This window comes from Lynx canadensis, chromosome B2, assembly GCF_007474595.2.
Source record: "Lynx canadensis isolate LIC74 chromosome B2, mLynCan4.pri.v2, whole genome shotgun sequence".
In the NCBI taxonomy this organism is placed as follows: domain Eukaryota; kingdom Metazoa; phylum Chordata; class Mammalia; order Carnivora; family Felidae; genus Lynx; species Lynx canadensis.
The window spans coordinates 96330255-96356748 of NC_044307.1; the positions used below are offsets into that span (position 1 = coordinate 96330255).

Sequence of the window (26494 nt, forward strand, 5' to 3'; positions counted from 1 at the left end):
AACAACCACCTATATGAGGCAAGCAGGAAAAGTGGGAGACTGGTGTTTCAGTGATCTAAACAGTAATTGTAATGGGGTGCTTGCTATAAATGGACCCTTTGCATCATTGTTTCTCTGAATTAGAGGATTCCTTGCTGAAGGCACAAGACCATTGAAGGAAGTAAAGCATCTGGTTTGTTTTGTAATGAGAAGCAGGAATGCAAGGTCCACGCTCTTAATAATAAACAAACAGGACATTGTATGCCATCATCACAGGATGTCCTTCCTTCAACAGAGGACTGACTGGGGCTGGAGGAAAAGCCGGACAGGGAGTAGAACGAGCCCCACTAATTACTGCCTCCGTCTGCCCTCCACTTGCAGTGATCAGTTCAACATTCTCTTGAACTGTGAAAAGATTAATGCCCTACACTTTGCTTACACGCGCCCCTCAGAGTTTGGTTGTGGGTTTGGGGAGGAGAGCAAAGGCAAAAAAATTTTCATCTGTAGGATTATAAGTCTTCCCTATTTCCCTATTTACTAAAGAGTTGAAAGAGGGAAGTTAGTTCTGCCGAATGTGGATGTATTTCAGTTAGCAGGAGAAATGGAAGCTGACGAGTTTTGGAGGGGAAATGTGCATTTCACGGGCCAGAGCCGGAGGACTAGTCAGCTTCATTTTATTACATCACATGGAAAAATAATTTCGCATGCTCTTTTCAGGTAAATGGTGTACGTTCGTTAAAGTGTGGATTCGAGCCGAGGAACTACAAAATTTTTAGGTTCCCCTAATTTAAGGAATGTGCGCCCCCTTAGAAAGTCTCGGCAGGAAGGAGGGCGGGCTGAGTATTTAGAATACAATACAGCCCGAGCGAACGTTGAGGTTAAGTGCTTTCAAAGGGAAGTGAGAAGATTCCAAGTAAATGTTGAAATTCACATGCGAAGAGAGGAAGCTCGGGGCGGCTGGCGATCCGGGGGGAAAGCCCTGGGCCGAGCTCTGCGCGGCCCCGGCGAGTTCAGGTATGGCCACGCCCCCCTTCAGCAGCTGGTGGGAGTGAATCAGACGAATGGGAAATCTGCTGCAGGGAGGGGAAAGGAGCCTCCGGTCTGGTTAACACAGACTGAAAGTGCTGCAGTGACACTCAGCCCTCCAGTGCTGCGGAGAGGCAGAGCAGCGCGCGGCACCTGTCCGCGGCCGAGAGAGCCGGGACGCGGGCGCCGGGGCGGCCGTACAAAAGGAGGGATCGCCGAGGTGCGCGTCAGTCCTCAGCCCGCCAGGGGACGCGGAGGAAATGTGGACTGTGTAGAGATGAGCGACACTTCTCTCCGATGTTGGATATTTGCTTGGAAAAACGTGTGGGTACGACCTTGGTAAGGAACTTGATGTTGTTTTTCATCCTGAAATTGATCAGAAGTTGTTGTTGCTGTTGTTGTTGTTGTTGTTGCTGCTGCTGTTGGCGTAGTCGCAGTAGAAACCAGAACTGCTTCTGCTTTAGGGCGCTTAGAACTGTCAAACATTTATAAGACTTTTTCCTTATGAATCATTAACCCCTTCAGTTCTAGGCATAATTGTCAATTCATTGAAACTTCGGTAGTGGCTCCTGCCCACCCCCGTCAAAGTAACTCCTCCGGGTTGGCTTTATTTTTAAACTTCGCTAGATTTTAACATTTATTTACCATCATGACTGTCCATGTGGGAACTAAATGAACACAAGCAAGTTTGCTTAAGTCCTAACAGGGGAAAGACAACTTTGCATCTGACTTCTTTTTAAAAGAGCATCATGTTTAGGGAAGAAATAGAAGAATGTAAAAGAGAGCCACCTTGAAGGACTTCCGCCGAGTGCTGTGTTTACATTCTAAGGAGGACACGTTCTTACATGGAAATGATACCCGCGTTTCTACTTTTTTTTTTTTTTTTTTTTTTTTTTTATCAAGCCTTGTCTATATGGGAAAACATTCCAGAAGTTGTTTACCTTTTTTCCTCTCTCTCTCTGGAAAGCACTTTTCCTGAGTGCAAGGGGGGGATTTGCGGGAATATCCTTATCAGTTTACAAATGGAAGCAGTGTCTGTCCTCGGAGCTTCTATATTTGTTATAACTTTAGTTACAGTAAACTGAAGCACATCAGTGACTTCTGGGAATTCGTACACTTTCAGATTTAAATGGAAAGTGCTATTTGTAGCTGAGGGCTCCTGAAGGAATTCTCTCCAGGGAATGCTATTGAAGAGTTTTTATGCTTTGTTGTTTTGCTTTTTCAAAATTTGGCGTGAGATGCCCACCAGTCAGAGGAAACTGCCAGGAGTTTTCCCCTTTCGCCCATTTCTCCTCCTCTTTTTCCTGTGCTCCAAATCATTTCTGAAAAGCTGCAGCTCAGGGATGCTGGCAGGATGCAACCCTTCCAGTCTCCCGTGTGAGAGGATGAAAGGGAGCCCTGCAGCAGAGGAGGGGGGGCGGCGAGTTGTTTTGAAAGTTGTTTTGCGTTGGGAGCTGGTGGGAAAGTTCAGTCTTCCCCATTTGGAAAAGGCCGGCTGGGTTCCGCTCCTGCCCCACACGCGCTTTCCATTTTTAGCTTCATTCAGAGGCAGACAGAGCTCCTTCCTCTTCCTCTCCTTGTTTGTGACACTTTTCTGAGGCAGCTTTTCCACAGCGCGGAGGGTCTGGCGGCCATGACCCCAGGCGTTCTGGGACATAGGACCCAGCGCCCACAGCATTTTTCTGCTGTGAGAGGTAAAGCAGGGATTGTTTGGAGGTGTTTCTTTTCTTTTTTCCACCCCCCCCCCCCATGAGGTTGCCACAGTCCGTCTTTCTTTTTTTAAAAAACTAAGTAAGAGTGGCATTTTAAAACCTCGCTTCTTCAAGGCAGTCTTCTTTATACGGCTTTTTGGCTCTTACTCAACTGTACCAAGCACTCTTGCATCTGCTTTTAAAGTCTTCAGACTACTGTATTAGTCATAGCCTCTCACAGGGAGCCACAGGACAATGGGGATTAAAGGCCTTTCCCTTCTCTTCCAGGCTGCCCCGAAGTGTAGCTCCAGTGCTGTGAGGTTTCGAGGGGTCACCGCCGGGACCATGAAAATGGACATGGAGGACGCAGACATGACTCTGTGGACAGAGGCTGACTTTGAAGAGAAGTGTACATACATTGTGAACGACCACCCCTGGGACTGTGGGGCCGACGGAGGGACCTCAGTTCAGGCAGAGGCGTCTCTACCAAGGAATCTGCTTTTCAAATATGCCACGAACAGCAAAGAGGTAAGCCTCTGGTTTGTTGCTGGAGAAGATTGGCACCTGACGCCAAATCTCCCTACTTGCCCTTGCGGCCTCGTATATCCGTGAGAATCTGTAAGTATCAATACTTAATCGATCCCTTAATTCCCTTCTTTCATTGCTTTCTCTTTCCCCAAGTCTGTCCTCCTCATTTCCTGCGGCTCTCAGCTGCTCCCTACTAATTAGTAAACAGTTCAGTCTTTTGGTGAGTTGACACATCTTGGGAAAGCTGCATTGCAGAAGGAGGTGGGCGAAATTGACAGTGACCTTGGAGAAAGCCACTGTCCACCCCCGGACTCCCTGACCCCTGGTCCTCCAATTGTACGGTAGCTTCTGAGGGAGAAAACTTTTTCTCAGGGGGAAAAAAAAAAGTTTTTCATGTTTCTTTTGTCTCCTTTTGGTCATGAGATGGCTTTATTCTTTTTAATGAGCCAGCTTTATTAGCTGGGTTTCTAAAATTATTCTCAAAACCTTGACGTGTTTATGAACTGAAGTGATGGTGTAGACCAAGAAGAGGTTCGTGTAAAAGTGTCCTCTGTCCGGATGACTTCAGAGCTAACCACTGTGTTTATCTGCGGCAACTCCTTTGCTCTGGCTGGGCTGGCAGGCCGATTCCTTACTGGCCTCTGAAGTGGGTACACCCTTTGTTGTTTCAAAGGGGCTGGAAACCCAAACTTGGAATGAGCAAAGGATTTGTGTTTACCCTTTTATATAACGATTATAGTGAGGCGTGATGTTTAGCTGTGAAATAACTTGCAGAACCACCTCTGGTTTTGAGAATTCAGCTACTGCGGTTAGTTGTTCTTACTAGTCCATAAGCTGAGCTGACTTGAGGGAATCAGCCCCCCAACAGACTTCCCACCACCACTACTCCCATAGGTTACTGTCACTTCCGTCACTGTCTTCAGAAAGAAGTGATTCCTTGCTGTAGGAATCCATAATTTGATACTGGGACAATCCATTAGAGCCATGTCAGATCACTTTCCTCCTTCCCCAAGGAACAGTATTTGAAGGAGTCGGGGAGCCTGTTTGGGAAATACTTTGTCTCTTTCCTGTTTGTGTCTGAGTTCAGTGTTTTCGGTGAGGGGGAGACACAGCTGTCTAAAATTAAATAGAGCAACTCTGCTTTGAGTTTCATTAAAGCTTAACCTTTTTTTTTTTCCCCCTGCTGGAAGAATGGAGGCAGATTTTTTTTAAAAGCAAAATTTAAATTGTAGTTGTACATGAATGTTACCAAAAATTTAACCCCCAGAGGTCAGCCTTAATTATACCTCTTTCTGAAAGTAACCCTCTTCTCATTGAAAGTCTCATAAGATGTGGCCCGTGGAATCAATGTGGGATTTGTTTGGCTATTTAAGGTTTGGCTGTGGTTTTAAAAGGTGTAGTGTGTTTTTTCCCATATCACATTTGACCAAATATTGGTCTGTTCTCAGGGTTCATTTTTGTGCTGTGTTGCCCTGTCCTGCCCATTGTTTTGAAATAAAGACCTCTATTCTGTGGTTCATCTTTGGCTTTTAATTCTATAATGTTCTTATCGTCAGTTCAGCTCTTAGCTTGTTTTTCAATTTCCATCATTCTGCTTAAAATCATAGCTCAATAAAGGAATGCCCTCAGATTATTAGTCCAAGGTTCAGAACGATAGTCACTTACCTAAGATGTATTGTGAGAAGCGTGAGCCAGGACTAGGAGCAAAGTTCTCTTGACTTCCCCAGCCACTGCTTCTTGATTATGCTACACTGGCCCCTCTTGGTGTCACTGTGGTTTTATTTATCGTCTTTACATCTTTCAGCCAATCCTTTATTGAGCTTCTTTGGTGTTCTTTTTTTTTTTTTTTTTTGGTCTGAACATATAACTTCCTATTTCAGTATGTTCATGCAGTATCTGTATCCCTAAAGAGGGTCTTTTCAAAACTAACCTAATGAGAGATCAGGGCCTTCTATTCTATTTTCCCACATCCGTTCCTAATCATAAAAGCAACCAGGAAGCCAACTTAAATGTAATACTGTCTTACACTCACTCTGGAATTTGTACCTGTTTTTCTGTTTCTTTCTTCCTTTTTGCCCTTTTGGGAGAGGACAGTTTCCTTAAGGTGGTGAAAGAAGCCTGGGGAATTGAGCCATTGAGGGTGTGATACCTGCAGACAGTTCTAGAACAGAAACCTTCAGGATTGATGAAATGTTTACATTATCATTATTCAGTTAGTTCTTTCAGTCCCACCAGCCATGGAAAGAGGAAAAAAAAAAAGCTTTCTACGTGGGGTTTTTATCTCACTGATTTATCTTGCCCTTCTTTACATGTTTTCATTTAAATAGCAGAAGATGTTACATTATGTACTGTTGTGCTGACATACTGGGGGATTTTTTTTAACAAGACCATTTTTCATTATGAATTTGTGCTATGTGTCAGCACCTTTTTTTTTTTCTTTGGGTTTAAAAACAAAACATACAAACCATATTTCTGATCTTGACCCTCATTTTTAGATTTGGTTTAGAATCATTCTGCACCTTTAATGAGGCTGTTCTTACTTCCTATTTCCAGAACTGAAGCCAAATATAGACCTACTATTCAAAACTTTTAGAACTTTTTTTAACTGATGGGTTATTCTTTTAGGGGGATTTTCCCCTTGTCCTCCTGAAATAATCTTTTGTGAATACTTGAATACAGCAAGATCAATTTAAGCATTTATATTTTAGAAGCGGTAGCCTGTGTTGAGTTTGCTTGTATTCAAGAGGCACAGTGGCTCTGAGTCTGACCTCCCAGAGTCATGCGGTGATAAACATCAGGCCAATGATGGGGACTCGCTGAATGTCTGTTTTGATTGAAGTCCATTATTAACTCAAGCCATCTGTAAAAAGTATCTCTCCATAACATGCAATTCCCTCTTCTTCATAGTGCCTTTTATTTGTGAGACAATGTACCATGTTTCCTTTAATACGAAGATAATTATGGAGGAAACCTTCCAAAAACATCTCCCATCCATTCCCCACCCCCTTTTTAAAAAAATGAAGTGAATTGCAAGCTGAAGTCCTAGTCCACTACAGAGTTCTAGTTATCTCAATGCGAATATCCTTGTCTTCAAAATAGAATTTTAATCGAAGAAATCATTTTTATAGGGGCAAAGCTGGGGAGGGGGAGAGATAGCTAGTAATTTAAATCATCTTAATGTAATTTGGGGTGATGACGCTCATACCACATTTAAACTTGAATAAGGTTTCTGCTTAAAGCACGCTGCTATGAGTGTGTATCTGTATATTCCTTAAAGGAGGAATTGCTTAAAAACACACACACAGAAAAGTTTATATTCTCCTCGATATCAGACTTTGATTTAGCAACCCCCATCCTAAGTTGTGAAATCTTCATTTTGTATGATGAAAAACAAGCCCTTTTTTTTTTTTTATCTGGAAGCCTCAGACATCAGGGTGTGTCCTGTAACCGAGGCCGCTGACAGAGACAGATCTGCCCAAATGGTGGAAGGATTGGACCCCAACATAATGCATGGTATGGAAGAGCTTGGCCGGAGGCAAGAGAGGGGCAAGGATGTGTAGAGGCCAGGGTCTTGTCCCTGATAGGTTAATGGGAGGCACACAGCAGCCTGCCCCTAGTAGTAATTCTTTAGGACCCTGGTCAGTTCCTGTGAAGTTTCCTTCTTGAGATAGGTGAACACATTCTTAATTAGTCTTTTTAGCACTGTGAAATCCAAGGCACACACCAGGTTCCTCTGTATCATGTGCTTGCTCCAAGGATAGAATGTTGTTGGCTCAGGTTCACAGCTGGATCTTTCTAGGTCCAGAGGGAGAATGACTAGGTCTTCCACTTCCCATTAAAAATGACCTTGGTTTCTGTTGCCCCTCCACAGTTACCTAGCCGAGTACTGTAATCTTAAAATTGCAGCTTGTATGTCCTCTTTGAATAATGTCTCAGACACAGATTTCAGATGAAGGTATTTATCCCATATGAAAATGCTGGACTGGGAATGGATATAGATGGCATATAAGCCATACAATTCTTTCCAATCTTAGAAATTCTATGACTGTTTATCCACTTTTGTGTTTATATGTTTCCTATAGCTCTTGTATAATAGGAACTTAAAATAATAGGGTTCTGTCTCACTTGTAAAGATAATCCAATATTGAAGGCTCTTTGGCTCTTTTTTAAATCAGAAAACTTTCATAGACCTCTCTTCTTCCACAGACCCTCCTCTTTTTAATTGTTCTCCTGTCTCCTCTCCTGCTTAATTGCATTTGTAAAGTTATAAATGGCAAATACTGTCTTATAGCGTCCTCGTGACTTTCTTATACTTGTACTCAAGTAGGTGCTGGGTGGCTATGTCTTCTGAAAATTCTTTTGTGGGAACATGATTCTGTCGAGTTTTTTGGCCATAAGAAAACTGTGTGTGTTTTCTTAGTATAAGATTGATAGATGAGAAGCAAGAGACCTCATTGGTTAAAAAAAGAGCAATTCAGAAGAAAAAACCTGACCTCAATATAATGCTACTTGTTGGTAATCAAGCTCTGACTCCCAAGACACTGTCTTCAAGAGACTATAATTTAAAACAAAGTTGATGAACCAGTTGAGTACCTTTCTTTAAATTACTGCTTTAAAGTGGATATGTTGAAAATATCAACTACTAATTATTGGCTCACCAACAAATGACATTATTTGTTTTTCCTGTTTGTCATTTTAATATTATGGAATAATCACTCAAATGTGAATGCCAAATGATTTGCGTGTCATAGAAGTCAATTCCATGAATTTTTCAAATTAATTAGGTGCAATAATGTAAATAACGAGCCTCTGAATAAGTAAGTCTACTTCAGCTTTAGTACAAATTTTTATCTCAAGACTGTTCTGAGGCACTCCTGTCCCCAGTCATTTTACTGCCAACAAATACCAATAACGATGAACTGTATTGAAAGGGCACGTAGATGTAAATGAAGGCAGAGGAGGAGGATGAAATGAACATCTGCTTTTTTCAGCTCTCTGCCAGAAATTCATAAAGTACCAAAAATAACACTTTAGCTCACAACCTTGTTTCAACTTGTGTTAGGTGTAGGAAATTTTCTTTCTTTCTTTCTTTTTCCTGTCTTTTCAGTCTGGGTACGCTCCATTGAGGCTTTATATTGAATACCAAATTGTTAAAAAAAAAAAAAAAATCATTGGCTGATGAGAAATGTACACGAGAAAGATTGGACTTTACAACCATGTAGATGTGCTTATTCCATATCCATTTAAACAGATTTAAATTCTTGATGGAGATTTATTGAGGTATCCACGTACATCACAACCAAAATCTGAGAATCCCCTGTGAACATTCACTGATACATATATTGGGATCTACCATTGCGGGTACACAATTACACAGGAGCCACCGGGCTTCATAAAACCTGGAAATAAATATTCTCTTTTACCTCTCCTCTTGGTCCATGTCAGTAAGGTATTCAGTAAGTAAAAAGTATTCAGTTTTGGACAAGAAAAAATAAAAATGGGAAAGTGACTGAATAAAAACCAAAACAAAACTGTAACTGCAAAACGTTGCAGAGGACCACTTACAGAATTCTTTTGAATAGTGATGAATTGCTTCCTGATTCGTGGTTGGTGATTTTTTTCACTCCCTTAAAGAAATTTACGATCAAGGAGGAACTGGCATAGTTAACATGTTTCTTTAGCAAGGCTCTGGTGTGATACATCCAGTCTGAGAAGGTCATTTCCTCAGATCTTAGAACCCACAGCTCTCCTCGGTATAAATTCCATTTCAAAGGATAACTTTTGACCACTGTTGAGTAGAAGATGCTAGAGGAGAACAAAGTTACTTGAAGATCTTTCTTCTATTAAGGAGAACTTACAAGCTATGAAAAAAAAGAAAAACCTCATCTGGAATGAAAAAACATATAATGTGTTTTGCTTCTGGTTCCTTAGGTCTTTGTGGAACAACCAAAGGGCATTATTTTGGTTTCTGAGGTTAAAACTATTTTATTCCCCTCAAGCATGCTATGTTTATAGTTTGAGGGAGAAGGAGAAATAAGAAACTAGGAGCAGGCTGAAGTAGTTTACTCTTGACAGTCTAATTCTGCAATATCTGATTCTAAAATCAGGTAAAACAATGATTATCTTCTCTGTTTTTCTAGCATGAAAAGTAATAATAAAAATAAAGGACCTTCAGTCACCAGAGAATAATCCTTTAGATGATTTTCACGCTTGGTTGGGTATTTGCTTACGATCCGGGAGTTTGAAGGATGGCCTCCCCCTAAGATGAAGCTTGTTATTAAAATTATGTAGGCACCATTAATATCTGCTCTCCATATCATAATTTTGTCATTGTTGATTGTACTACCACTTGACAATTCAATGAAAAAGTTAGTTAATATTTTACAGTTGAAGTAATTGTCTCATATTTTACCCCCTATAGGTTATTGGAGTAGTGAGTAAAGAATACATACCAAAGGGAACACGTTTTGGACCTCTAATAGGCGAAATCTACACCAATGATACTGTTCCTAAGAACGCCAACAGGAAATATTTTTGGCGGGTAAGTAGAGAAAATTGTTTCAGACTCTTTAAGAATTAAGGGGAGGGGCGCCTGGGTGGCGCAGTCGGTTAAGCGTCCGACTTCAGCCAGGTCACGATCTCGCGGGTCCGGGAGTTCGAGCCCCGCGTCGGGCTTTGGGCTGATGGCTCAGAGCCTGGAGCCTGTTTCCGATTCTGTGTCTCCCTCTCTCTCTGCCCCTCCCCCGTTCATGCTCTGTCTCTCTCTGTCCCAAAAATAAATAAACGTTGGAAAAAAAAAAAAAAGAATTAAGGGGAAAAAAATGGAGCTAGAATTGCTGGGTCACTTCCTTTTTCAACCTATACTAGGGCTCACCACAACATTGGGGCCCCTGTGGACGCAGGGCATTGTAAGCAAATGCGATTGAAACTGGTTAAATATGTGGCTCTAGAAAAGCAGCCTGTAGGTGATTAGGGATGGAGATATGGACTGTATGTGAATCTTAATTTTTGCAATTCATTAGAGCTTTGTGATGAAAGGAAACAGTTTGCTGCTTGCTTCAAGGGTAGGTTCATTTGCATTTCTCTGCAAGGAAGTAGTAATGAGTCACCAAGCCTTAGATTTCACCCCTTCTTGATTTCTTGCTGAGTTAACTTTAATTGAATGGAAGAGTAATCAATCGTAAATGAATTAGCTTGAAAATACATGCAGTTAAGGAAGGATGCGTGGAAGATGCCACTAGGGGAGTGGAGATGACTAGGACTAGTCATGCATCTACACGTAAAACTGTTGGATGTGACTGTATGCACATTGCTCCCATAGCATAAGGGAAATGCTTACAATCATGGGAGAGCATAAAGGTCTGGCCCATACAATTTCCTTTGGAATATCAAGATTAGAAAGGACCTCAAAGATGAACTAATTAGATGGGTTTTTGAATAAAAGGCTCTGAATTAGAAGGGAACAGAGAAAAAAATTGGACTGCTTTCCATCTTCCCGTAGATTTCTAGGATACTCAGTTTTCTCAATTAGAAAATGAGAATATGCTTATTAAATTTAAAAGTAATTTTTTTATACATACTTGCATAAAATGATCCTGTCTACTGGGGAACCATGGTTTGAATTCTTTTATGAAACAGCTGCATGATAACAACAAAAACTGGATTATACTTATTTTGGCCAGTATTTACCGAGGATGCCTATATCTTTTGGACAAGTGTCTTTATAAAAGGCTTCCATTTGGGGATCAGTCAGAAGCTGTTCCATAGAAACAGGATTTTTTTTTTTTAATTCAAGAAGTTTTGTGTTTTTAGAAATTTATTTTGCTATTTTCCAAACGTGAGAAAATGCTAAGAATTGTGTGCTCACAATTTTTATTTAATATTTACACATGCTTGGGGCACCTGGGTGGCTCAGTCATTTGAGGGACTGACTTTTGATTTCAGCTTAGGTCATGATCTCACAGTTTGAGAGATTGAACCCCACATCGGGCTCTGCACTGACAGTGCAGAGCCTGCTTGGGATTCTCGCTCTCCTTCTCTTTCTGCCCCTCCCCCACTCATTCACAAGCGTGAGCTCTCATTGTGTCTGTCTGTCTCTCAAATAAACTTTAAAAAAATCTTTAAAAAAATAATTACACATGCTTCAAATATATTTACTTCATGACTTCTAATGGGCAAAATGTCAGTGAGTGCATTTTTGCCTTTCTTGCCAATAAAATTTTCTCAGAAATGAGCCACAGAAGTGTGTAATTCTTGGAGTCAAAGGTCTGAATTAACACATGCCAGCATAAGATTTAATGATGTGTGGTCATTTTTTTTAAAAGGCAAGAAATACCTAAGAACCTCCTGTCTCTGTCCCAATTCTCTGGTTCATTAAAGGTTCTCTATAAGTAACTGAAATGCTTTCCTTGGGAGGATTTATTTGAATCAGTCTTTCACATACAAAGGATATTGTAGGAGAAAACTCCCCACATGTTGTTAAAAGCATCCTGATTTTGCTGGCAGGAATATGAACATCTGTTGTAAGGAAAGAAAAACTTCCATCCAGATTACACAGGCAAAGAAGAGTAGGGATGTTCAAGTTGAGAAACCAGTGAGTGACATTTCTTGTAACTGTACTATGAGTCAGCACATTTTTAATCTTCCTGATAATATATGGCAATGTAGTGAGGTAAGAGAGAGCAGTGTTCATTTGACGTATGCATTATTTTATTTTCGAGTGTGTGTGTGTATGACTTCATGGCATTGACATTTCTGTCTTTTAAATGAGGATAACAGTAAATTGTAGTCCATGGATGGCTGACTGGAATCTCATACCCGTAGCTTTAGAAAGCAGTCTCCGCCCAGCGAAGAGTGCAGAGCGATGGAACCCCATGTTCCTGGAAGTTTGCACATCAGAGTAAACAAACTTGAAAACCCCTCTTGATAGCAGAATTCACCCAGCCTTGTTCCATTTTCTCTTAACAAAACACACCGCAAAAGCTCTCACAAGCTGCTTTGATGAAGCCACATGTATTTCCCCCTTCACAATTTACAGGAAGTTACTCTTAAAAGAAAGTGATTCTGGTGTTTACTGCCCGTGTTAAAGGGACAGAGTTCCTTTTTGTTTCTGATAACGTTTGAGTGAAATACAGAAACGATTTATAGACTATCATAGTCAGTATGTGACTAGGAACAAAGCAATAACCTGCTGTCCGGTTAGAGCAAAATTTCTGCTATGAACAGTGCCCTACTACGCGAGGACTACAAGTTGCAGATAACCAGGTATTGATTATAGATGTATAAGGAAATTTCTTAAGACTGAAGAAAAAATGGTCCATCTTGAAAAGAGGGAGAGAAAAGCTTTCTGTGGAAGCGGAAGGAGTTTGTTTATAAAGTAGTTTCAGCAAGACTGTAGGTTTTAATTTTTCCTCTTCTTACCTCTGCCTTTTCACTGAGGAGCCTGAGTGCGTGTGTTAACCAGAAAGTAGTGGTACTGTGGGGCAAACTTTGAATTCTTCGTTATGCGTTGCCTTTAAAGAACAGCATAGCTTATTCCTGTTCTTTTTTGAAAAACGCGTGCCTGTGGCCCTGTGGGTGGTGTTTTAGCCAACCACCCTTCAGATAAGAGGGTTCCCTCTCCTCTCCTTTGGCTTGAAAGACAAGCGCAAGGCCGAACATGTTTATCAAGAGGAAAAGTGACTTCTCAGTAGACTGTCAAATTCTGGCTTCTGTCCCGGTGCTCACTTTGTTATGGCAGGTGAAGTTCACCTTTGCCCCACCCAGTGTTTCCACAAAAAGGCAAGGTTCCAAGTATTCTTATGAACAAGTGTTACTTCTGGACTTGGAGGCTTGGGGGTGGAGGATGTTTGCATAGTTTAAGCCTTGGGCGGGGGTGTAGGAAACGGCAAGTACAGAGGCCATAGAAAAAGCTGAGAGACTCAGTTTGACGTATTCAGTTGACTTGGTCTTCTACCCAGTGACTCAAAGCATTAAAAGTCAGCATAATCGGAACTAAAGTTAGTAGCATCGCCCATTTGCCATTCACGGCTGTAGCAAAAGTAATACTCTCTGGTGGTTTGGTCCGCCTGAGGCGGCTCCTTAAATGAAATGTTGTGTTTCATTCTTCTGTTGTTTTTCCCCAAACATGAAAAGACGATAAAACTGAAATGGAAAAGGTAACTGACAAAGTGTGCCTTACCTGTTTCTGCCCTTACTTATGCTGATTCAAGACTACTCTGGCTAAACCGATTTCGTTCTTTTTTCTAACTGGGCCACAGGGAACGAGAAAGCACACTCCTCCGTACTTGCTGTGTTTGTTCTTCAGGGTGCCGGGGAAGCTTTCCATTGCTTTGGGGCTGACTTTCTTTCACACGTCTATCTTTTCATTTGGACAGATCTATTCCAGAGGGGAGCTTCACCACTTCATCGATGGCTTCAATGAGGAGAAAAGCAACTGGATGCGCTATGTGAATCCGGCGCACTCTGCCCGGGAGCAAAATCTGGCTGCGTGTCAGAACGGGATGAACATCTACTTCTACACCATTAAGCCCATCCCTGCCAACCAGGAGCTTCTTGTGTGGTATTGTCGGGACTTTGCAGAAAGGCTTCACTACCCTTATCCCGGAGAGCTGACAATGATGAATCTCAGTAAGTGGATTATAGAACAAAAAAATAAAGTAAAATAAAAAATGCCAGTAATGTCAGTTCTGCCCCTATGAGCTAATAACATGTTGTTTAATTATATGGCTTCATTTGTTGGGCCAAGTAGGTGGCTTAAACAAGGGACTAGGAAAAGGGAAAACAATTTTTTTTGAGTCCCTATTCTCCATTATGAAACTCGACCATGTAAACTATTAAAAGCTATTTTGAGTGTTTAATTCAGAAAATTGGAGGAAGAAATATATATCCAATTGTAATCCTTCCAAAAGGGGGCAGGTAGTAGTATAAAAGGGATTGGTCCTGACATGCCTAGTCTTTAAGGGATAGCCCTTGTTTGTGGTGATTTGTTGGTGCTTAAAATGTGTGTTGAAATATTATAGAGATGCACATTTGCTTATCAACTCACGGTCTGATGTAGAACATCCAGGATTGTCTCTGGAAAAACTCACAGCTACAATTTTAAAAATATTCTTCTAAATGGATAACTCTAAATATTTTATATCATACCTTCCTTCCTTATGGCAGAAACCTAATCCTAATTATCTAATCTCCTGATCCGTATTACAGTAAGCCACCTATCACTTTAATTTTTTTAAACCTTTTAAATTTATTTTAAAGTTTACTTATTTATTTATTTTTTTTTTAATTTTTTTTTTAATTTTTTTTTCAACGTTTATTTATTTTTGGGACAGAGAGAGACAGAGCATGAACGGGGGAGGGGCAGAGAAAGAGGGAGACAGAATCGGAAACAGGCTCCAGGCTCCGAGCCATCAGCCCAGAGTCCGACGCGGGGCTCGAACTCACGGACCTCGAGATCGTGACCTGGCTGAAGTCGGACGCTTAACCGACTGCGCCACCCAGGCGCCCCTACTTATTTATTTTGAAAGAGAGAGAAAAGGCACAAATGGGGGAGGGGCAGGGAGAGAACCCCAAGCAGGCTCCACACTGTCAGTACAGAGCCTGACTTGGGGCTCAAACCCACAAATTATGAGATCATGACCTGAGCCGGACATTCAGCTGACTACGCCACCCAGGCACCCCTATCACTTTATTTTAACAAATTCTCAGTTCCTTAGGTTTATAAGCTTTTACTTTTTTATTTGACTATAGTTAATGTCCTAACCTCTCTGGAAAGGGCTACCTCATTTTAGTCATTCTCAAGTGATCTCTAGGAACAATTTAAGAATTGCCATAAAACTCCAATCTGTTGTAATTATGGTTGTATGTTCTTAGACTGCTAAGTTTTAAGGAAGTTTTTAACATTAAATCCTTCTGGCTTAAAGTTTTGGCATCTAAATTCTGAAATTTTTGTAACTATTTGTTTTGATATTATTTCAAACTTACAGAAGAGTTACAAGAATAGTACAAAGCATTCCCCAGATATACCAACAATTGATAATGAGGTCTCAGTTGCTTCATCTGAAGGCTGAATTACTTTAGTTCACGTTTTCACCTTTGAAACATTTGGAATGAATGTTAACATAAATTAGAATTTTGGATTTTGACTTTAATTTTGGGACCTGTTAACAAACCAATTACCTATCCTACTCAGGTGTAAGCCAATTCTATAGCTATTTGGTGCTCATCCCACACTGTCTAGTTTACTTGATCTCCCTAGGATCTCAATACTGTGTCGCTTTCTGAAAAGGTGGGGCTGTAAAAACTTACCAACCTCCCTCATAGGATCACCTTTTAGGTTTGCATTCGTGGTCCCAAGCTGCACCCCCCCCATACACACACACACAATCATTGCACCCTTGAGCTTCAGGAAAAGGTCTTGGACTCCTTAGAAACAAGACGGCTTCCAACCTGAGCATGAGGGGGGAATCAGGTCCTGATGAAAGGTGTCCGTTCTTTTCCCTCATGTCTCTTTAGAGCTCCCAAGAGTCTGTCACATGTGCTGAGCACCCCAGGAGCCATTCAGCTGTTTGGGCCACTCCCCACGGCCTGGTGGTAAAAGACAACTTCTATTCTAGCAGCTCCTCTCACTAGAGAAGATGTGAGGAAGGTGTGCTGCTTACTCTTGACTTTCTCAGCATGGCAAGTCACTTCTTGACGGTCTCCTTATACTCCTTGATCTTAATCATTCATGGATTCAGAGAAAGACCTTGGTGGGTTTTTTTTTTTTTCTTCTTCTTCTTCTTTTTCTTAAACAGTAACTCTGTTTGAAGTGACCCACCCCAGTGACTTTGCCCCAACCATGAAGAAGCTTTCTCACATACATCCTTCACCCTGTGTGGTTGCAAAGGCCCTGCATTTTTTTTCCCTGACGAAAGGCTTTTCACAGTATCTAAAATTCAAGTGCTTAACTCTTTGTGTACAGAGCAACTTGTGTGTATACCGCGAAATGACACTTTCGTTCCCACAAATGTCCCTTTTCGTCTGTGCAGAAATTTTTCTAAATGGAGGTTTAACATTTTCAGATACCCTTTCCTTGTCCAGGATTCCTAGTCAAGAATGAGAGTGAACAATAACCAGTCACATTAAGCCAAGACTCCTGCTGCAGATTGTGAAACCAGTTGTCCTAGGTGTGGTAGCTGATGATTGAGCCTCTGATCAGGAAAATTTCCACTATTTCATCAGGCCTAATAGGTAGATTGTGTCTTCAAGTGAGTTGTGTTGGGTTTCCATGCTTCAAGCACAATAAGAGGTCTGTGCCAAAATCTCTGTGAGGACTTTAAATGGCAGTGATGGTTCCAATGGGAGAATTTTGAGAAGAGATTCTAATTAAACGGAGGTAAAAAAAATAATAAGTAGCCAGAAATCACAAATTGGCGTTTTTTAAAACTAAAAGAGTAGAAACTATTAAATTTAACTCTTAACCCCTCCCAAGTTTTTTGGTATTTTTTTCCTATGTATCTAACCAACCCATCTAGAAAACAGTTGACCAAATTATAGACTTCTAAATGTTAATCTGCTTTCTCAGTTTCAGTTGAAAACAGACTTTGTTTTGCCTACTGCAGAACTTCTAGGTTCTTTCTTGTAGTCTTGGGGGTTCTTATTATAGATCGAAAATGTGAGTCGGCATAATTAAGCCATTCAGAGCCTTCAGAAGCAGTTCACTCTTGAAATGACTCCGTCCGCCTACAGCCATTTAAGATTTAAGAACAAAAACAGATCTTGATTTTCTTCTTCATGTTAACTCAAGCTGCTGCTGAGTGGGAGAGTCAGAAATGACACCAGCTCTACTGATTACTCAGCTGCTGAAGGATGATTTTTTAAAATGTACCTTCACAGAGATAGACTCCATGACTTCCACCTTAGAACATCTTAGGGGACTAACGTTTCCCTCTGGATATTGTTTTGGAAGAAGATACAAATTGATTTCTATAAAGGCAGACATCTACTGTGATCTTACTCTAGGCCAGGCCCTGTGCTAATAAGTATTTTGCATAGAAAATGATAAATTCTGATTTTCCTATCATTCGGCCTAATCATTAGCTCTGTTTTCAGTTTATTTTTTTATTTTTTTTAATTTTTTTTTAACGTTTATTTATTTTTGAGACAGAGAGAGACAGAGCATGAACGGGGGAGGGTCAGAGAGAGAGGGAGACACAGAATCTGAGACAGGCTCCAGGCTCTGAGCGGTCAGCACAGAGCCCGACGCGGGGCTCGAACTCACGGACTGTGAGATCATGACCCAAGCTGAAGTCGGACGCTCAACCGACTGAGCCACCCAGGCGCCCCTCTGTTTTCAGTTTAATAACTGAATTATCGGGGTGCCTAGTGAGAACACCTGACTAAATATACGAGGACAGTGCTACTGATGGACTCCCGCTTCTTGCTTATGGTTTTAATCTGTTGAATTTTAGAACCAAGAGAGTATTGAAGCCACCGGAAACATTATGAGACTCAGGTGTAATCTGCCACATAAAAATGGCAGAAACAGGACGGTGAGGTTTCTGTATGTTCATTTTAGGAGGGTGACATCTTTTTTTAAATGTGGTCCTACGTGGGTGCCTTCAAATGGTTCTTTTTCACCTCCATAAAATTCCTTCCTGTGGCTGTGAGATGCCTCGCCTATCAGTTTTCCAACTTCGTTGTCTCTCTTCCTTTACCATTTCAGCTTTAAAAAACAAAAGTGACAATTTGAACTTCCTGCCTGCTGGGCCTCACTGAAAGACTGATATTGGCCCGATAAGGGGTTATTTATTTTGGTTTAGTGGCTTCAGAAATCCCTCTCCCTCAACAAGCTCTCCATCACTGCCCCCATCAGCATCTTCCCTGATAGTGTCCTGGCTGTGTTTATTCTGGGGCTGCTGGCTCACCCTGGAGTAACTGATAACAGCTAGCAGGAGATAACATTCTCCGAGGGCCTCTCACACTGGAATCGAATCCCTCAAGTCTGTCAGCCCAGAGAATGGATTTGAAGAGTTCAGAGTCTGGACTTCCACAGAGTTCATTTCTAGACCTATCAGATATCAGGCCTGGAGTGCTTTCTCAGTGAAATCAAACGGAAACTTTTTTTTTTTTTTTAAGGCGACGACGAATGATACTTTTACAGAGGCTTCCGCATGGTCCCCCAAACCTGTCCTCTTACGATGCAGAGGCCAAGAGCTCTCCTGCCTCCCAGAGCATCCGCACACATGGGAGGGTTCATGCCGTCAACCTACTCCTACTCATGGGGCAGATGTTGGGTTGGAATGATCGCCCCTCTGATAACCAGAGCTCCAGCAAAGGAGCGTTAAGTTTTACTTTTGATTTCCAGGGAAGGCTGAACGGGTTGTTTTTGGTGTTCCCTGCTCTCACTGGTGTTTTCCCAAAGGCATCGTTTGTTCAGTGTATTCAGAGGGGCAGGGCTGGCGATGGCCCGAAGAGTCTGGAACTGTCCTCATTGCTGCTGTTCCTAAGTAGTGAGTGTATTTACCGAGTAATAATATAGAATAAATGCTTTCATCTTAGCTGCCTGTTTTCTTTGGTGCTCTAAGTAATTGAACTGGCTCGGGAAGTGCCTGTTGTGGTTTGGCAGAGAAGAGTAGGTCACGCCTTGTGATTCCAGGGGACAGCACTGCTGGGAGCCTGGTTAGACCAGACAGAACCTTGGTGCAGTTCCTGTGCGGTCAGCAAATCGGAGGGGAAAGGGTGGCATCCACATTGCTAATTTGGCACAGGCAGTTTGAACAGGGTTTTATCAAATTCGTATTAAACAAGAATCGAGGCGAAAACTGATGACTGCTTGTTACTTGAAATGAGTCTTAATCTTTCACATCTAGTTCGCAGGGTGTGCTGATTTCCTTTCTGTATACTGTGAACATCAGAATGACTTTTATTAGCCTCTGACACCCCCACCCCAGGATTTTTCCACCCCCATTTTAATGGAAGCTCTCCTATTCTAGCTTGAACAGCACTTTGCCATCATACGGTTTTTACTAGTAGAAACAGAAAAATCCAGACGGTGCTCTTCATTTGAGATGCTGCCACTGTCCCCACTCTGCTGAGAAGGAAACCGAGTGATGTGTGTAAGCAAGTGGCCCCAGGCCCTCTAGAATGAAAGGGCGTTGAGAAGCCAGGTGTCTCTCGCTTGTGGCCAGCTGGCACTCAGGTTTTCTCCAGGAGAGCGCAGCTTTGGAAATTCACTTCAGTTCTCTCTAACCTTCTGAGTAACCGTCCGTTCTTTATTTCAGCACAAACACAGAGCCATCCAAAGCAGCTGAGCACCGAGAAAAATGAACTGTGCCCCAAGAATGTCCCAAAGAGAGAGTACAGCGTGAAGGAGATCCTGAAACTGGACTCGAACCCCTCCAAAGGAAAGGACTGCTACCGCTCCAACATTTCCCCCCTCGCCCCAGAAAAGGACGCGGACGACTTCCGAAAAAACGGGAGCCCCGAAATGCCCTTCTACCCTCGGGTCGTTTACCCGCTCCGGGCCCCTCTGCCGGAGAACTTTTTGAAAGCCTATGGGATGGAGAGGCCGACCTACATCACTCACTCCCCCATCCCGTCCTCCACGACCCCGAGCCCCTCGGCGAGAAGCAGCCCCGACCAAAGCCTCAAAAGCTGCAGCCCGCACAGCAGCCCGGGGAACACGGTGTCGCCCCTGGCGCCCTGCCCTCCGGAACACCGGGACTCGTACGCCTACTTGAACGCCCCCTACGGCCCGGAAGGCTTGGGCTCCTACCCGGGGTACGCGCCGGCCCCGCACCTGCCCCCGGCCTTCATCCCCTCCTACAACGCCCACTACTCCAAGTACCTTCTGCCCCCCTACGGCGTGAATTGCAACGGCCTGGGCGCCATGGGCAACATGGGCGGCGTGGGCAACCTGGGCCTCTTCCCCCGGCTCTACCCCGTCTACAGCAGCCTCCTGGGCGGCGGCAGCCTGCCGCACCCCCTGCTCAGCCCGGCCTCCCTGCCCAGCTCGCTGCCCTCGGACGGAGCCCGCAGGCCGCTGCAGCCCGACCACGCGCGCGAGGTGCTCGTCCCGGCGCCGCACAGTGCCTTCTCCCTCCCCGGGGCGGCCGCCAGCATGAAGGACAGGGCGAGCAGCCCCACCAGCGGGTCGCCCACGGCGGGCACGGCCGCCTCGGCGGAGCACGTGGTGCAGCCCAAAGCTACCTCAGCGGCGCTGGCGGCCCCCGGCAGTGACGAAGCCATGAATCTCATTAAAAACAAAAGAAATATGACGGGCTACAAGACGCTGCCCTACCCCCTTAAAAAGCAGAACGGCAAGATTAAATATGAATGCAACGTTTGCGCCAAGACGTTCGGCCAGCTCTCCAACCTGAAGGTAGGCCTTGCGGCGTCGGGCTGCCCGCTAGTGCGCCTGCGCCGTCCCGGTGCGCCCGCCTGCGCCCCCGCGCCCCTGGGCTTTGCTCGCTTTGCGTTTTCAACAGTTGGAGACCCGGGCCCGGGAATAGCCCATGGGGCGGGGGGGTGGTTTACTTTGCTTTTGCCATCGCTGGCTGTGTGGCTTTGACCTGGTTACATCTCCTCGGCTGACTTTCCTCAGAATAATGAGACCGTGGAGTTTGGGCTGGAAGATCAGTTTATAGAGTCCTGCTGGCCCGTGACTTTTGTTCCTTTCGTTCAAACAAAACAGCGTTCCGAAAACCTCGGGGCTCTGCTTGTTGGGCTTTATCCTGATGGTTTTCTTAAGATGTTTGCATCATAAATGCCCGAGTCCTTGAGCAGACATGTGAGGTCTTCTGGCCAATGCAGAGCACGGCTAACCCACGTGGCTTCTTTCCAGGTCCACCTCAGAGTGCACAGCGGAGAACGGCCTTTCAAATGCCAGACTTGCAACAAGGGCTTTACTCAGCTGGCCCACCTGCAGAAACACTACCTGGTACACACGGGAGAGAAGCCACACGAATGCCAGGTGGGCGGTGTCTCTTGGTAGAAGCATTAAGCTCTGTAGGAGGTGTCTGAGGCGTACCCACCCTTTGTCATATAGCCCGCAGTTTAAAGCAACACGAGAATACTGCCTTGCCACCGGCCCATAGCCTTGCATCTGCTGATGAGCCGAGATGGTGACACAGCCAGCTTCCAGTGGGTGGAAAATGGCAGGGGAGTCAACGCATCCTGGTGTGCAGTGTGCCCACATCTCCCTGTTTGCTTAATGCCACACCGTAGGTGCCACAGGGAGGCTTCTTGCCTCACAGGTTGCTGGGCGTTGGTATGTGAGCTTGCCCTTCCCATTGGCAGCTCTTAATCTTCTGGTCTTCCTGTCTCTGCCCTCTTCCCCGCACTGTAGGTTTGCCACAAGCGATTTAGCAGCACCAGCAATCTCAAGACCCACCTGCGACTCCACTCTGGAGAGAAGCCGTACCAGTGCAAGGTGTGCCCTGCGAAGTTCACCCAGTTTGTGCACCTGAAACTCCACAAGCGCCTACACACCCGGGAGCGGCCCCACAAGTGTGCCCACTGCCACAAGAGCTACATCCATCTCTGCAGCCTCAAGGTCCACCTGAAGGGGAACTGTCCTGTGGCCCCGGCCACGGGGATTCCTTTGGAGGACCTGACCCGGATCAACGAAGAAATCGAGAAGTTTGACATCAGTGACAACGCCGACCGGCTCGAGGACGTGGAGGACAACATCGATGTGACCTCTGTGGTGGAGAAAGAAATTCTGGCCATGGTCAGGAAAGAGAAAGAAGAGACTGGCCTGAAAGTGTCTTTGCAAAGAAACATGGGGAATGGACTCCTCTCAGGGTGTAGCCTTTATGAGTCATCAGACCCGTCCCTCATGAAGTTGGCTCACAGCAACCCACTACCTCTGGGGCCTGTAAAGGTCAAACAGGAAACAGTAGAACCAATGGATCCTTAAGATTTTCAGAAAACAACAAGTGTTTTGTTTTGTTTCGTAACTTATGACTTGGCAAGTCAGGGTGCCTGTAGCAGATGCTTGTACATAATTCCAGTGCTGCAAAGCTCTCCTGACGGCAGATGGTTTCCCCTCACCTCTCTGGAATAAAAGAAGGAACTCCAAAGTTACGGAAATCTCAGGGCATAAATGAGGCAAAGACAATATATATATACATATTATATATACTTATTTACACCCCATCTATATATTTGAACCTGTGTATTTTGACTATTTGTGTGGATATGTTTGCATAGCCTTCCCGTTGCTAAGACTATTGCCTAGCCATAATTATTTTTTCAATGATAATCCTTCATAATTTATTATACAGTTTATCGTTCAAAAAGCAATAATTAAAAAAGTTTACAATGACTGGAAAAATTCCTTGTAATTTGAGTTATAAATGTTAGAGTTTTGTCTTGTGGCCATTCTTTGTAGATAATTTCTGCACATCCGTCTAAGTACTTAAGATTTGGTAAAGAAATACATTACTTCAATTGACCTCCCTCTGTGATAACAGTTTGAAAACGAGGTTTGGTATTGCCAAAGTTAGACAGTTGATGTGTTAATTCATAAGATCTGTCATTTGAACAGCATTGTATACCTTGGGGGGAATGTGTGCAGAATTACCCAACAATAACTTAGAAGAAACAAGAAAGGGAATCTTGTGTGCTTCCGTAGGTAGTTCAGATTTTTTTTTTCTTCCCTAGCCAGGGATTTACCAGAAAGGAGACAAGGCTTTGCTGACCCGTCTCCCTCTCCAAAATGCAGGGACACCCCACCCCAAAGTCATGTGACCATTCAGAGTGGTCACATGACTTCTGCATCCCAGTGTATTATCTGAAAATGTGAAGAAGACAAAATGCCATGTTTCAAACCACTGCAAAATGTTCCCAAAGCACAGGTGGTTTCGTATGTTTGAGGTTTGGGGGCTTGAGTCTGGGTGTTGTTACTGGGTTTTTTGTTGTTGTTATGTCAAAATTGCACAAACATGGTGCTCTACCAGGAAGGATTTGAGGTAGATAGGCTCAGGCCACACTTAAAAAACAAAAACCGAAAAACGGGTATTCTTGTTGTCTTAGGGTAAAAGCAGGCAATGCATGTTCCTAGTCCCAACACATCAATTGTATTTTTTTTTCTGTAAAACTCAGATTTTCCTCAGTATTTGTCTTTTTACATTTTATGGTTAATTTAAGATGAAAGGGCATTGCAAAGTTGTTCACAACAATTACCTCATTGAGTGTGTCCAGTAGTGCAGGAAATGATGTCTTATCTAATGATTTGCTACTCTAGAGGAGAAACGAAGTGTGCTCCAGAAAGATCGAATGTGTGCCATTCTGTCTTTTACTCTGCTAAGCCCAAAGATTACATGTCAGCATTCAAGGTGTAGCAAAGAATGATGTATATTTATAAATCTATTTATACCACTATGCCATGTGTATATATAATATATTTATAACCACTTAAATTGTGAGCCAAACCATGTAAAAGAACCTACGCTTCCTAAGGGCAAAAAAGAAAAAAAAAAAAAAACAAACACAAAACAATCCTTTCTAAGATTTTGCTTCACACATGACCTCACAATCACATTGGTGAGCTTGGGCACCCCCTCGCCACTGGAAGAGACCTGAAAACCTTGGTGCAAAGGCGGGGGACTGCATAACAACCAAGGAGAGAGAGTCATTTTTCACCAATAAGGACAATCTAAGATGGCTTTATTTTTGTTTGGCCACGTTATGAGTCTGGTCACACCCAAGTCACAGAAATAGTCCCATTACTCCCTTTACCACTGTTAACTTTTCTCTCTTCATTTCCTTCCTTCCTAAATAACTGATGCATCACTAATCAACCTGGTTTATATATTCAGCCTTTTATTGATGGCAACTAATGACAACCTGCAGAAAAGAACAACAAATTTAGGATAATCCAGGGAAACCTAAGAGCCTTACTGATCTGTTCCTGTAAGTAGCAAAACTGACAATTTCTTTATGGATCAGGGTTTGACAAACACAGTCCTTAACCGTAGGTAAACCAAAGCATCACACTCTTGACATGGACACCAAATACTTCCTATTCTCCTTTGTTCTTTTCCCTTTTGTGCTTTCTTATTTGTGGGAATTTTTACCAAGACCTGTGTGGCTTGCGACTTCTTGATTCTCTTTTACCATTTGACTTCCCCTCGTAGGCCTCTTACATGTGAATGTTGAGCCCACAATCAACAGTGGTTTTATTTTTTTTCCTCTAATCAAAGTTAAAACTGACCAAAGTTATTGGCTTTTTACTTTGCTAGAACAACCAACTATCTTATGTTTACGTACTGGTTTACATTGTTATTTATGTGCAAATTGTCAAAATGTAAATTAAATATAAATGTTCATGCTTTACCGGTACTTGTGTAGTGTCTTCAGTGAAGGGCCAGTGAAGCGACATCTTGACCGAACTGTAAGGGAACACATTTGAACATGACACAGTTTGCCTCTCTCCTGCCCTGTCCACCCTCCCTGCCAGCAAATGATTCCTTCATCTCCCACCTCCATGTGAGACCACACTTGTGAGTGATTGCAGTGTTGATCTGTCTTCTCTCATAAGTGTAAGATTTTTCAATTATGAGCTATGAAAGTGTTCTCTAAGGAAAGCATTTCAAACATTAGCCAGTAAATGGGGGAAGATTTATTTGCTTTTGTTGGGTTTTGTCTGTTTTACTTTCTTGATGGGGATGGGGTGGTGGGGAGGATAGGAAGGCTTAGATCAATTCCGGAAATGCCTTCCTAGCCTCATGCCAATGTGTGTGTGTGTGTGTGTGTGTGTGTACCCAACCCACTCACGGGTAAGGGGCCCTTAGGGAAGCCCTGGAAACCAGGTTGAGGAATAACACTTTGCCCAGTCACGTTTTTGCTTCAGTAGCGAGCACTGAGCATGCCACAGGGAATAAGTTCTTTTGTGCTTCTGCATAGTCTTCCTGCCCTACATCCTGTGGTATTTTTTTGTCCCTTCACATTTAGCCCAGAAAGTAGATCTGCCACTTGTTCATTGAAAACAAATTTCAAGAAAGCTGTTTTACCAGAATCTGGCCATTGTTCGGATGAAACCCAGGGACATGGTGGTTTGGCCATGCAGTCCCAGTGGTCATGTGGTGGGAATGGGTCTATTTGCTTGTCCATCGATGTTCTAAAAACTAACTTGTCTCCAGGCACAAATAAATTTGAGTCTTATTTGGCAGATACGAATAGGAGGTGCTTTGAGACAACTGTTAGTGCCCTCAGTGAAAAAAACCTAAAAGTCTTTTGCAAATAGTGCTCATGCTTGCCATGTCATCTATTACCAAGTTCATGGTCCCATGTCCATGCTAACCGCATGTTAGGAATAATGCTCCTTACATTTGGATACTCAAAACTGCCCAATGTTCTTTTTTATGTTTCTTCTTTATATTCACTTAAACATCTGTGCCAAGAATTTGAAATGCTGCCAACATGTAACTGTGGAGTTAAGAAAACCAGAACCCTATTGTCATAAACGTGCCAAATGGTGCTGGTTGCACTACTAAATTCTACAGAACCATTGTGCTAATAATTTTTCAAAACAAAGCCCAATAAGATTCAGAGTGTAACAGTTACTGCCATAAATCATAGTTCTTTACTTGGCAAAGCATACCTTTTTTTTTTTTTTCTTGAGAGTTATATATCTTGGGAACTCTTGTGGACTTAGCTGTTTAATGAAACATTACATGAAAAGATAATATTCACTAGGAGCTCAAGTCCACCCAGCTGACATCCACACAGTTGGATCAAGGCTTCATGCAGCTGTTTTCAGGGCAAGACAAGAGTGAAGAAGTCATCTTTTTCTGAGTCTTTCCTTAAAATAAAAGCTCTGTTCAGAAATAATAGATTCAATTCCCCACCATGAGGGAATATACAGAATGTATGGTTCCATGGGAGTTTATGGGCACATTTCTAGATTATTTTTTCCCTCGAGGGACAGGCAATCTATATAGGACCCATAAACTTGTATAAATGAGCTCATTCCTTCGTGTGTGTGTGTGTGTGTGTGTGTCTGTGTGTATGTGTGAAGTCTTCTTTCAAAGGAGATAATGAGAAAAGACCAGAGTAGAGAAATGAAAGTAATCAGAGGCACATGGTGGAAGACTTCTAATGTAAAACCAGGCCTCAACGATAATCTGGTCTAGAAAGGAAGGGTGTCCCACAGAGAGCAGTAGCTTAAAAAATTAATGAATAGGAGAGAGGTTACATAGAATGTGATCCTTGCACCAAACCGGAAGACACTTCATTTCCTTTAGGAGATCATGAGGACTTTGTCCATAACATGTCCATTT

General features: G+C 43.0%; 1 protein-coding gene across 4 annotated transcripts; it reads left to right on the forward strand.

Annotated features, from left to right (window-relative positions):
* The first annotated feature begins 948 nt into the window (after positions 1 to 948).
* On the forward strand, positions 949 to 24549 carry PRDM1 (PR/SET domain 1). 4 transcript variants are annotated; one of them, XM_030316046.1, is made up of 7 exons: positions 949 to 1344; positions 2985 to 3224; positions 9646 to 9765; positions 13601 to 13853; positions 19490 to 20589; positions 21052 to 21180; positions 21556 to 24549. In XM_030316046.1, the coding sequence occupies exons 1-7, from the start codon at positions 1303 to 1305 to the stop codon at positions 22126 to 22128; spliced, it is 2457 nt and encodes an 818-aa protein (XP_030171906.1). In that variant the 5' UTR covers positions 949 to 1302; the 3' UTR covers positions 22129 to 24549. The 4 variants fall into 4 exon arrangements, with proteins under 4 accessions (XP_030171906.1, XP_030171907.1, XP_030171909.1 ...); XM_030316047.1 differs by lacking the exon at positions 949 to 1344 and adding an exon at positions 2628 to 2699; XM_030316049.1 differs by lacking the exons at positions 949 to 1344; positions 2985 to 3224; positions 9646 to 9765 and adding an exon at positions 11338 to 12488.
* The last annotated feature ends 1945 nt before the right edge of the window (positions 24550 to 26494 follow it).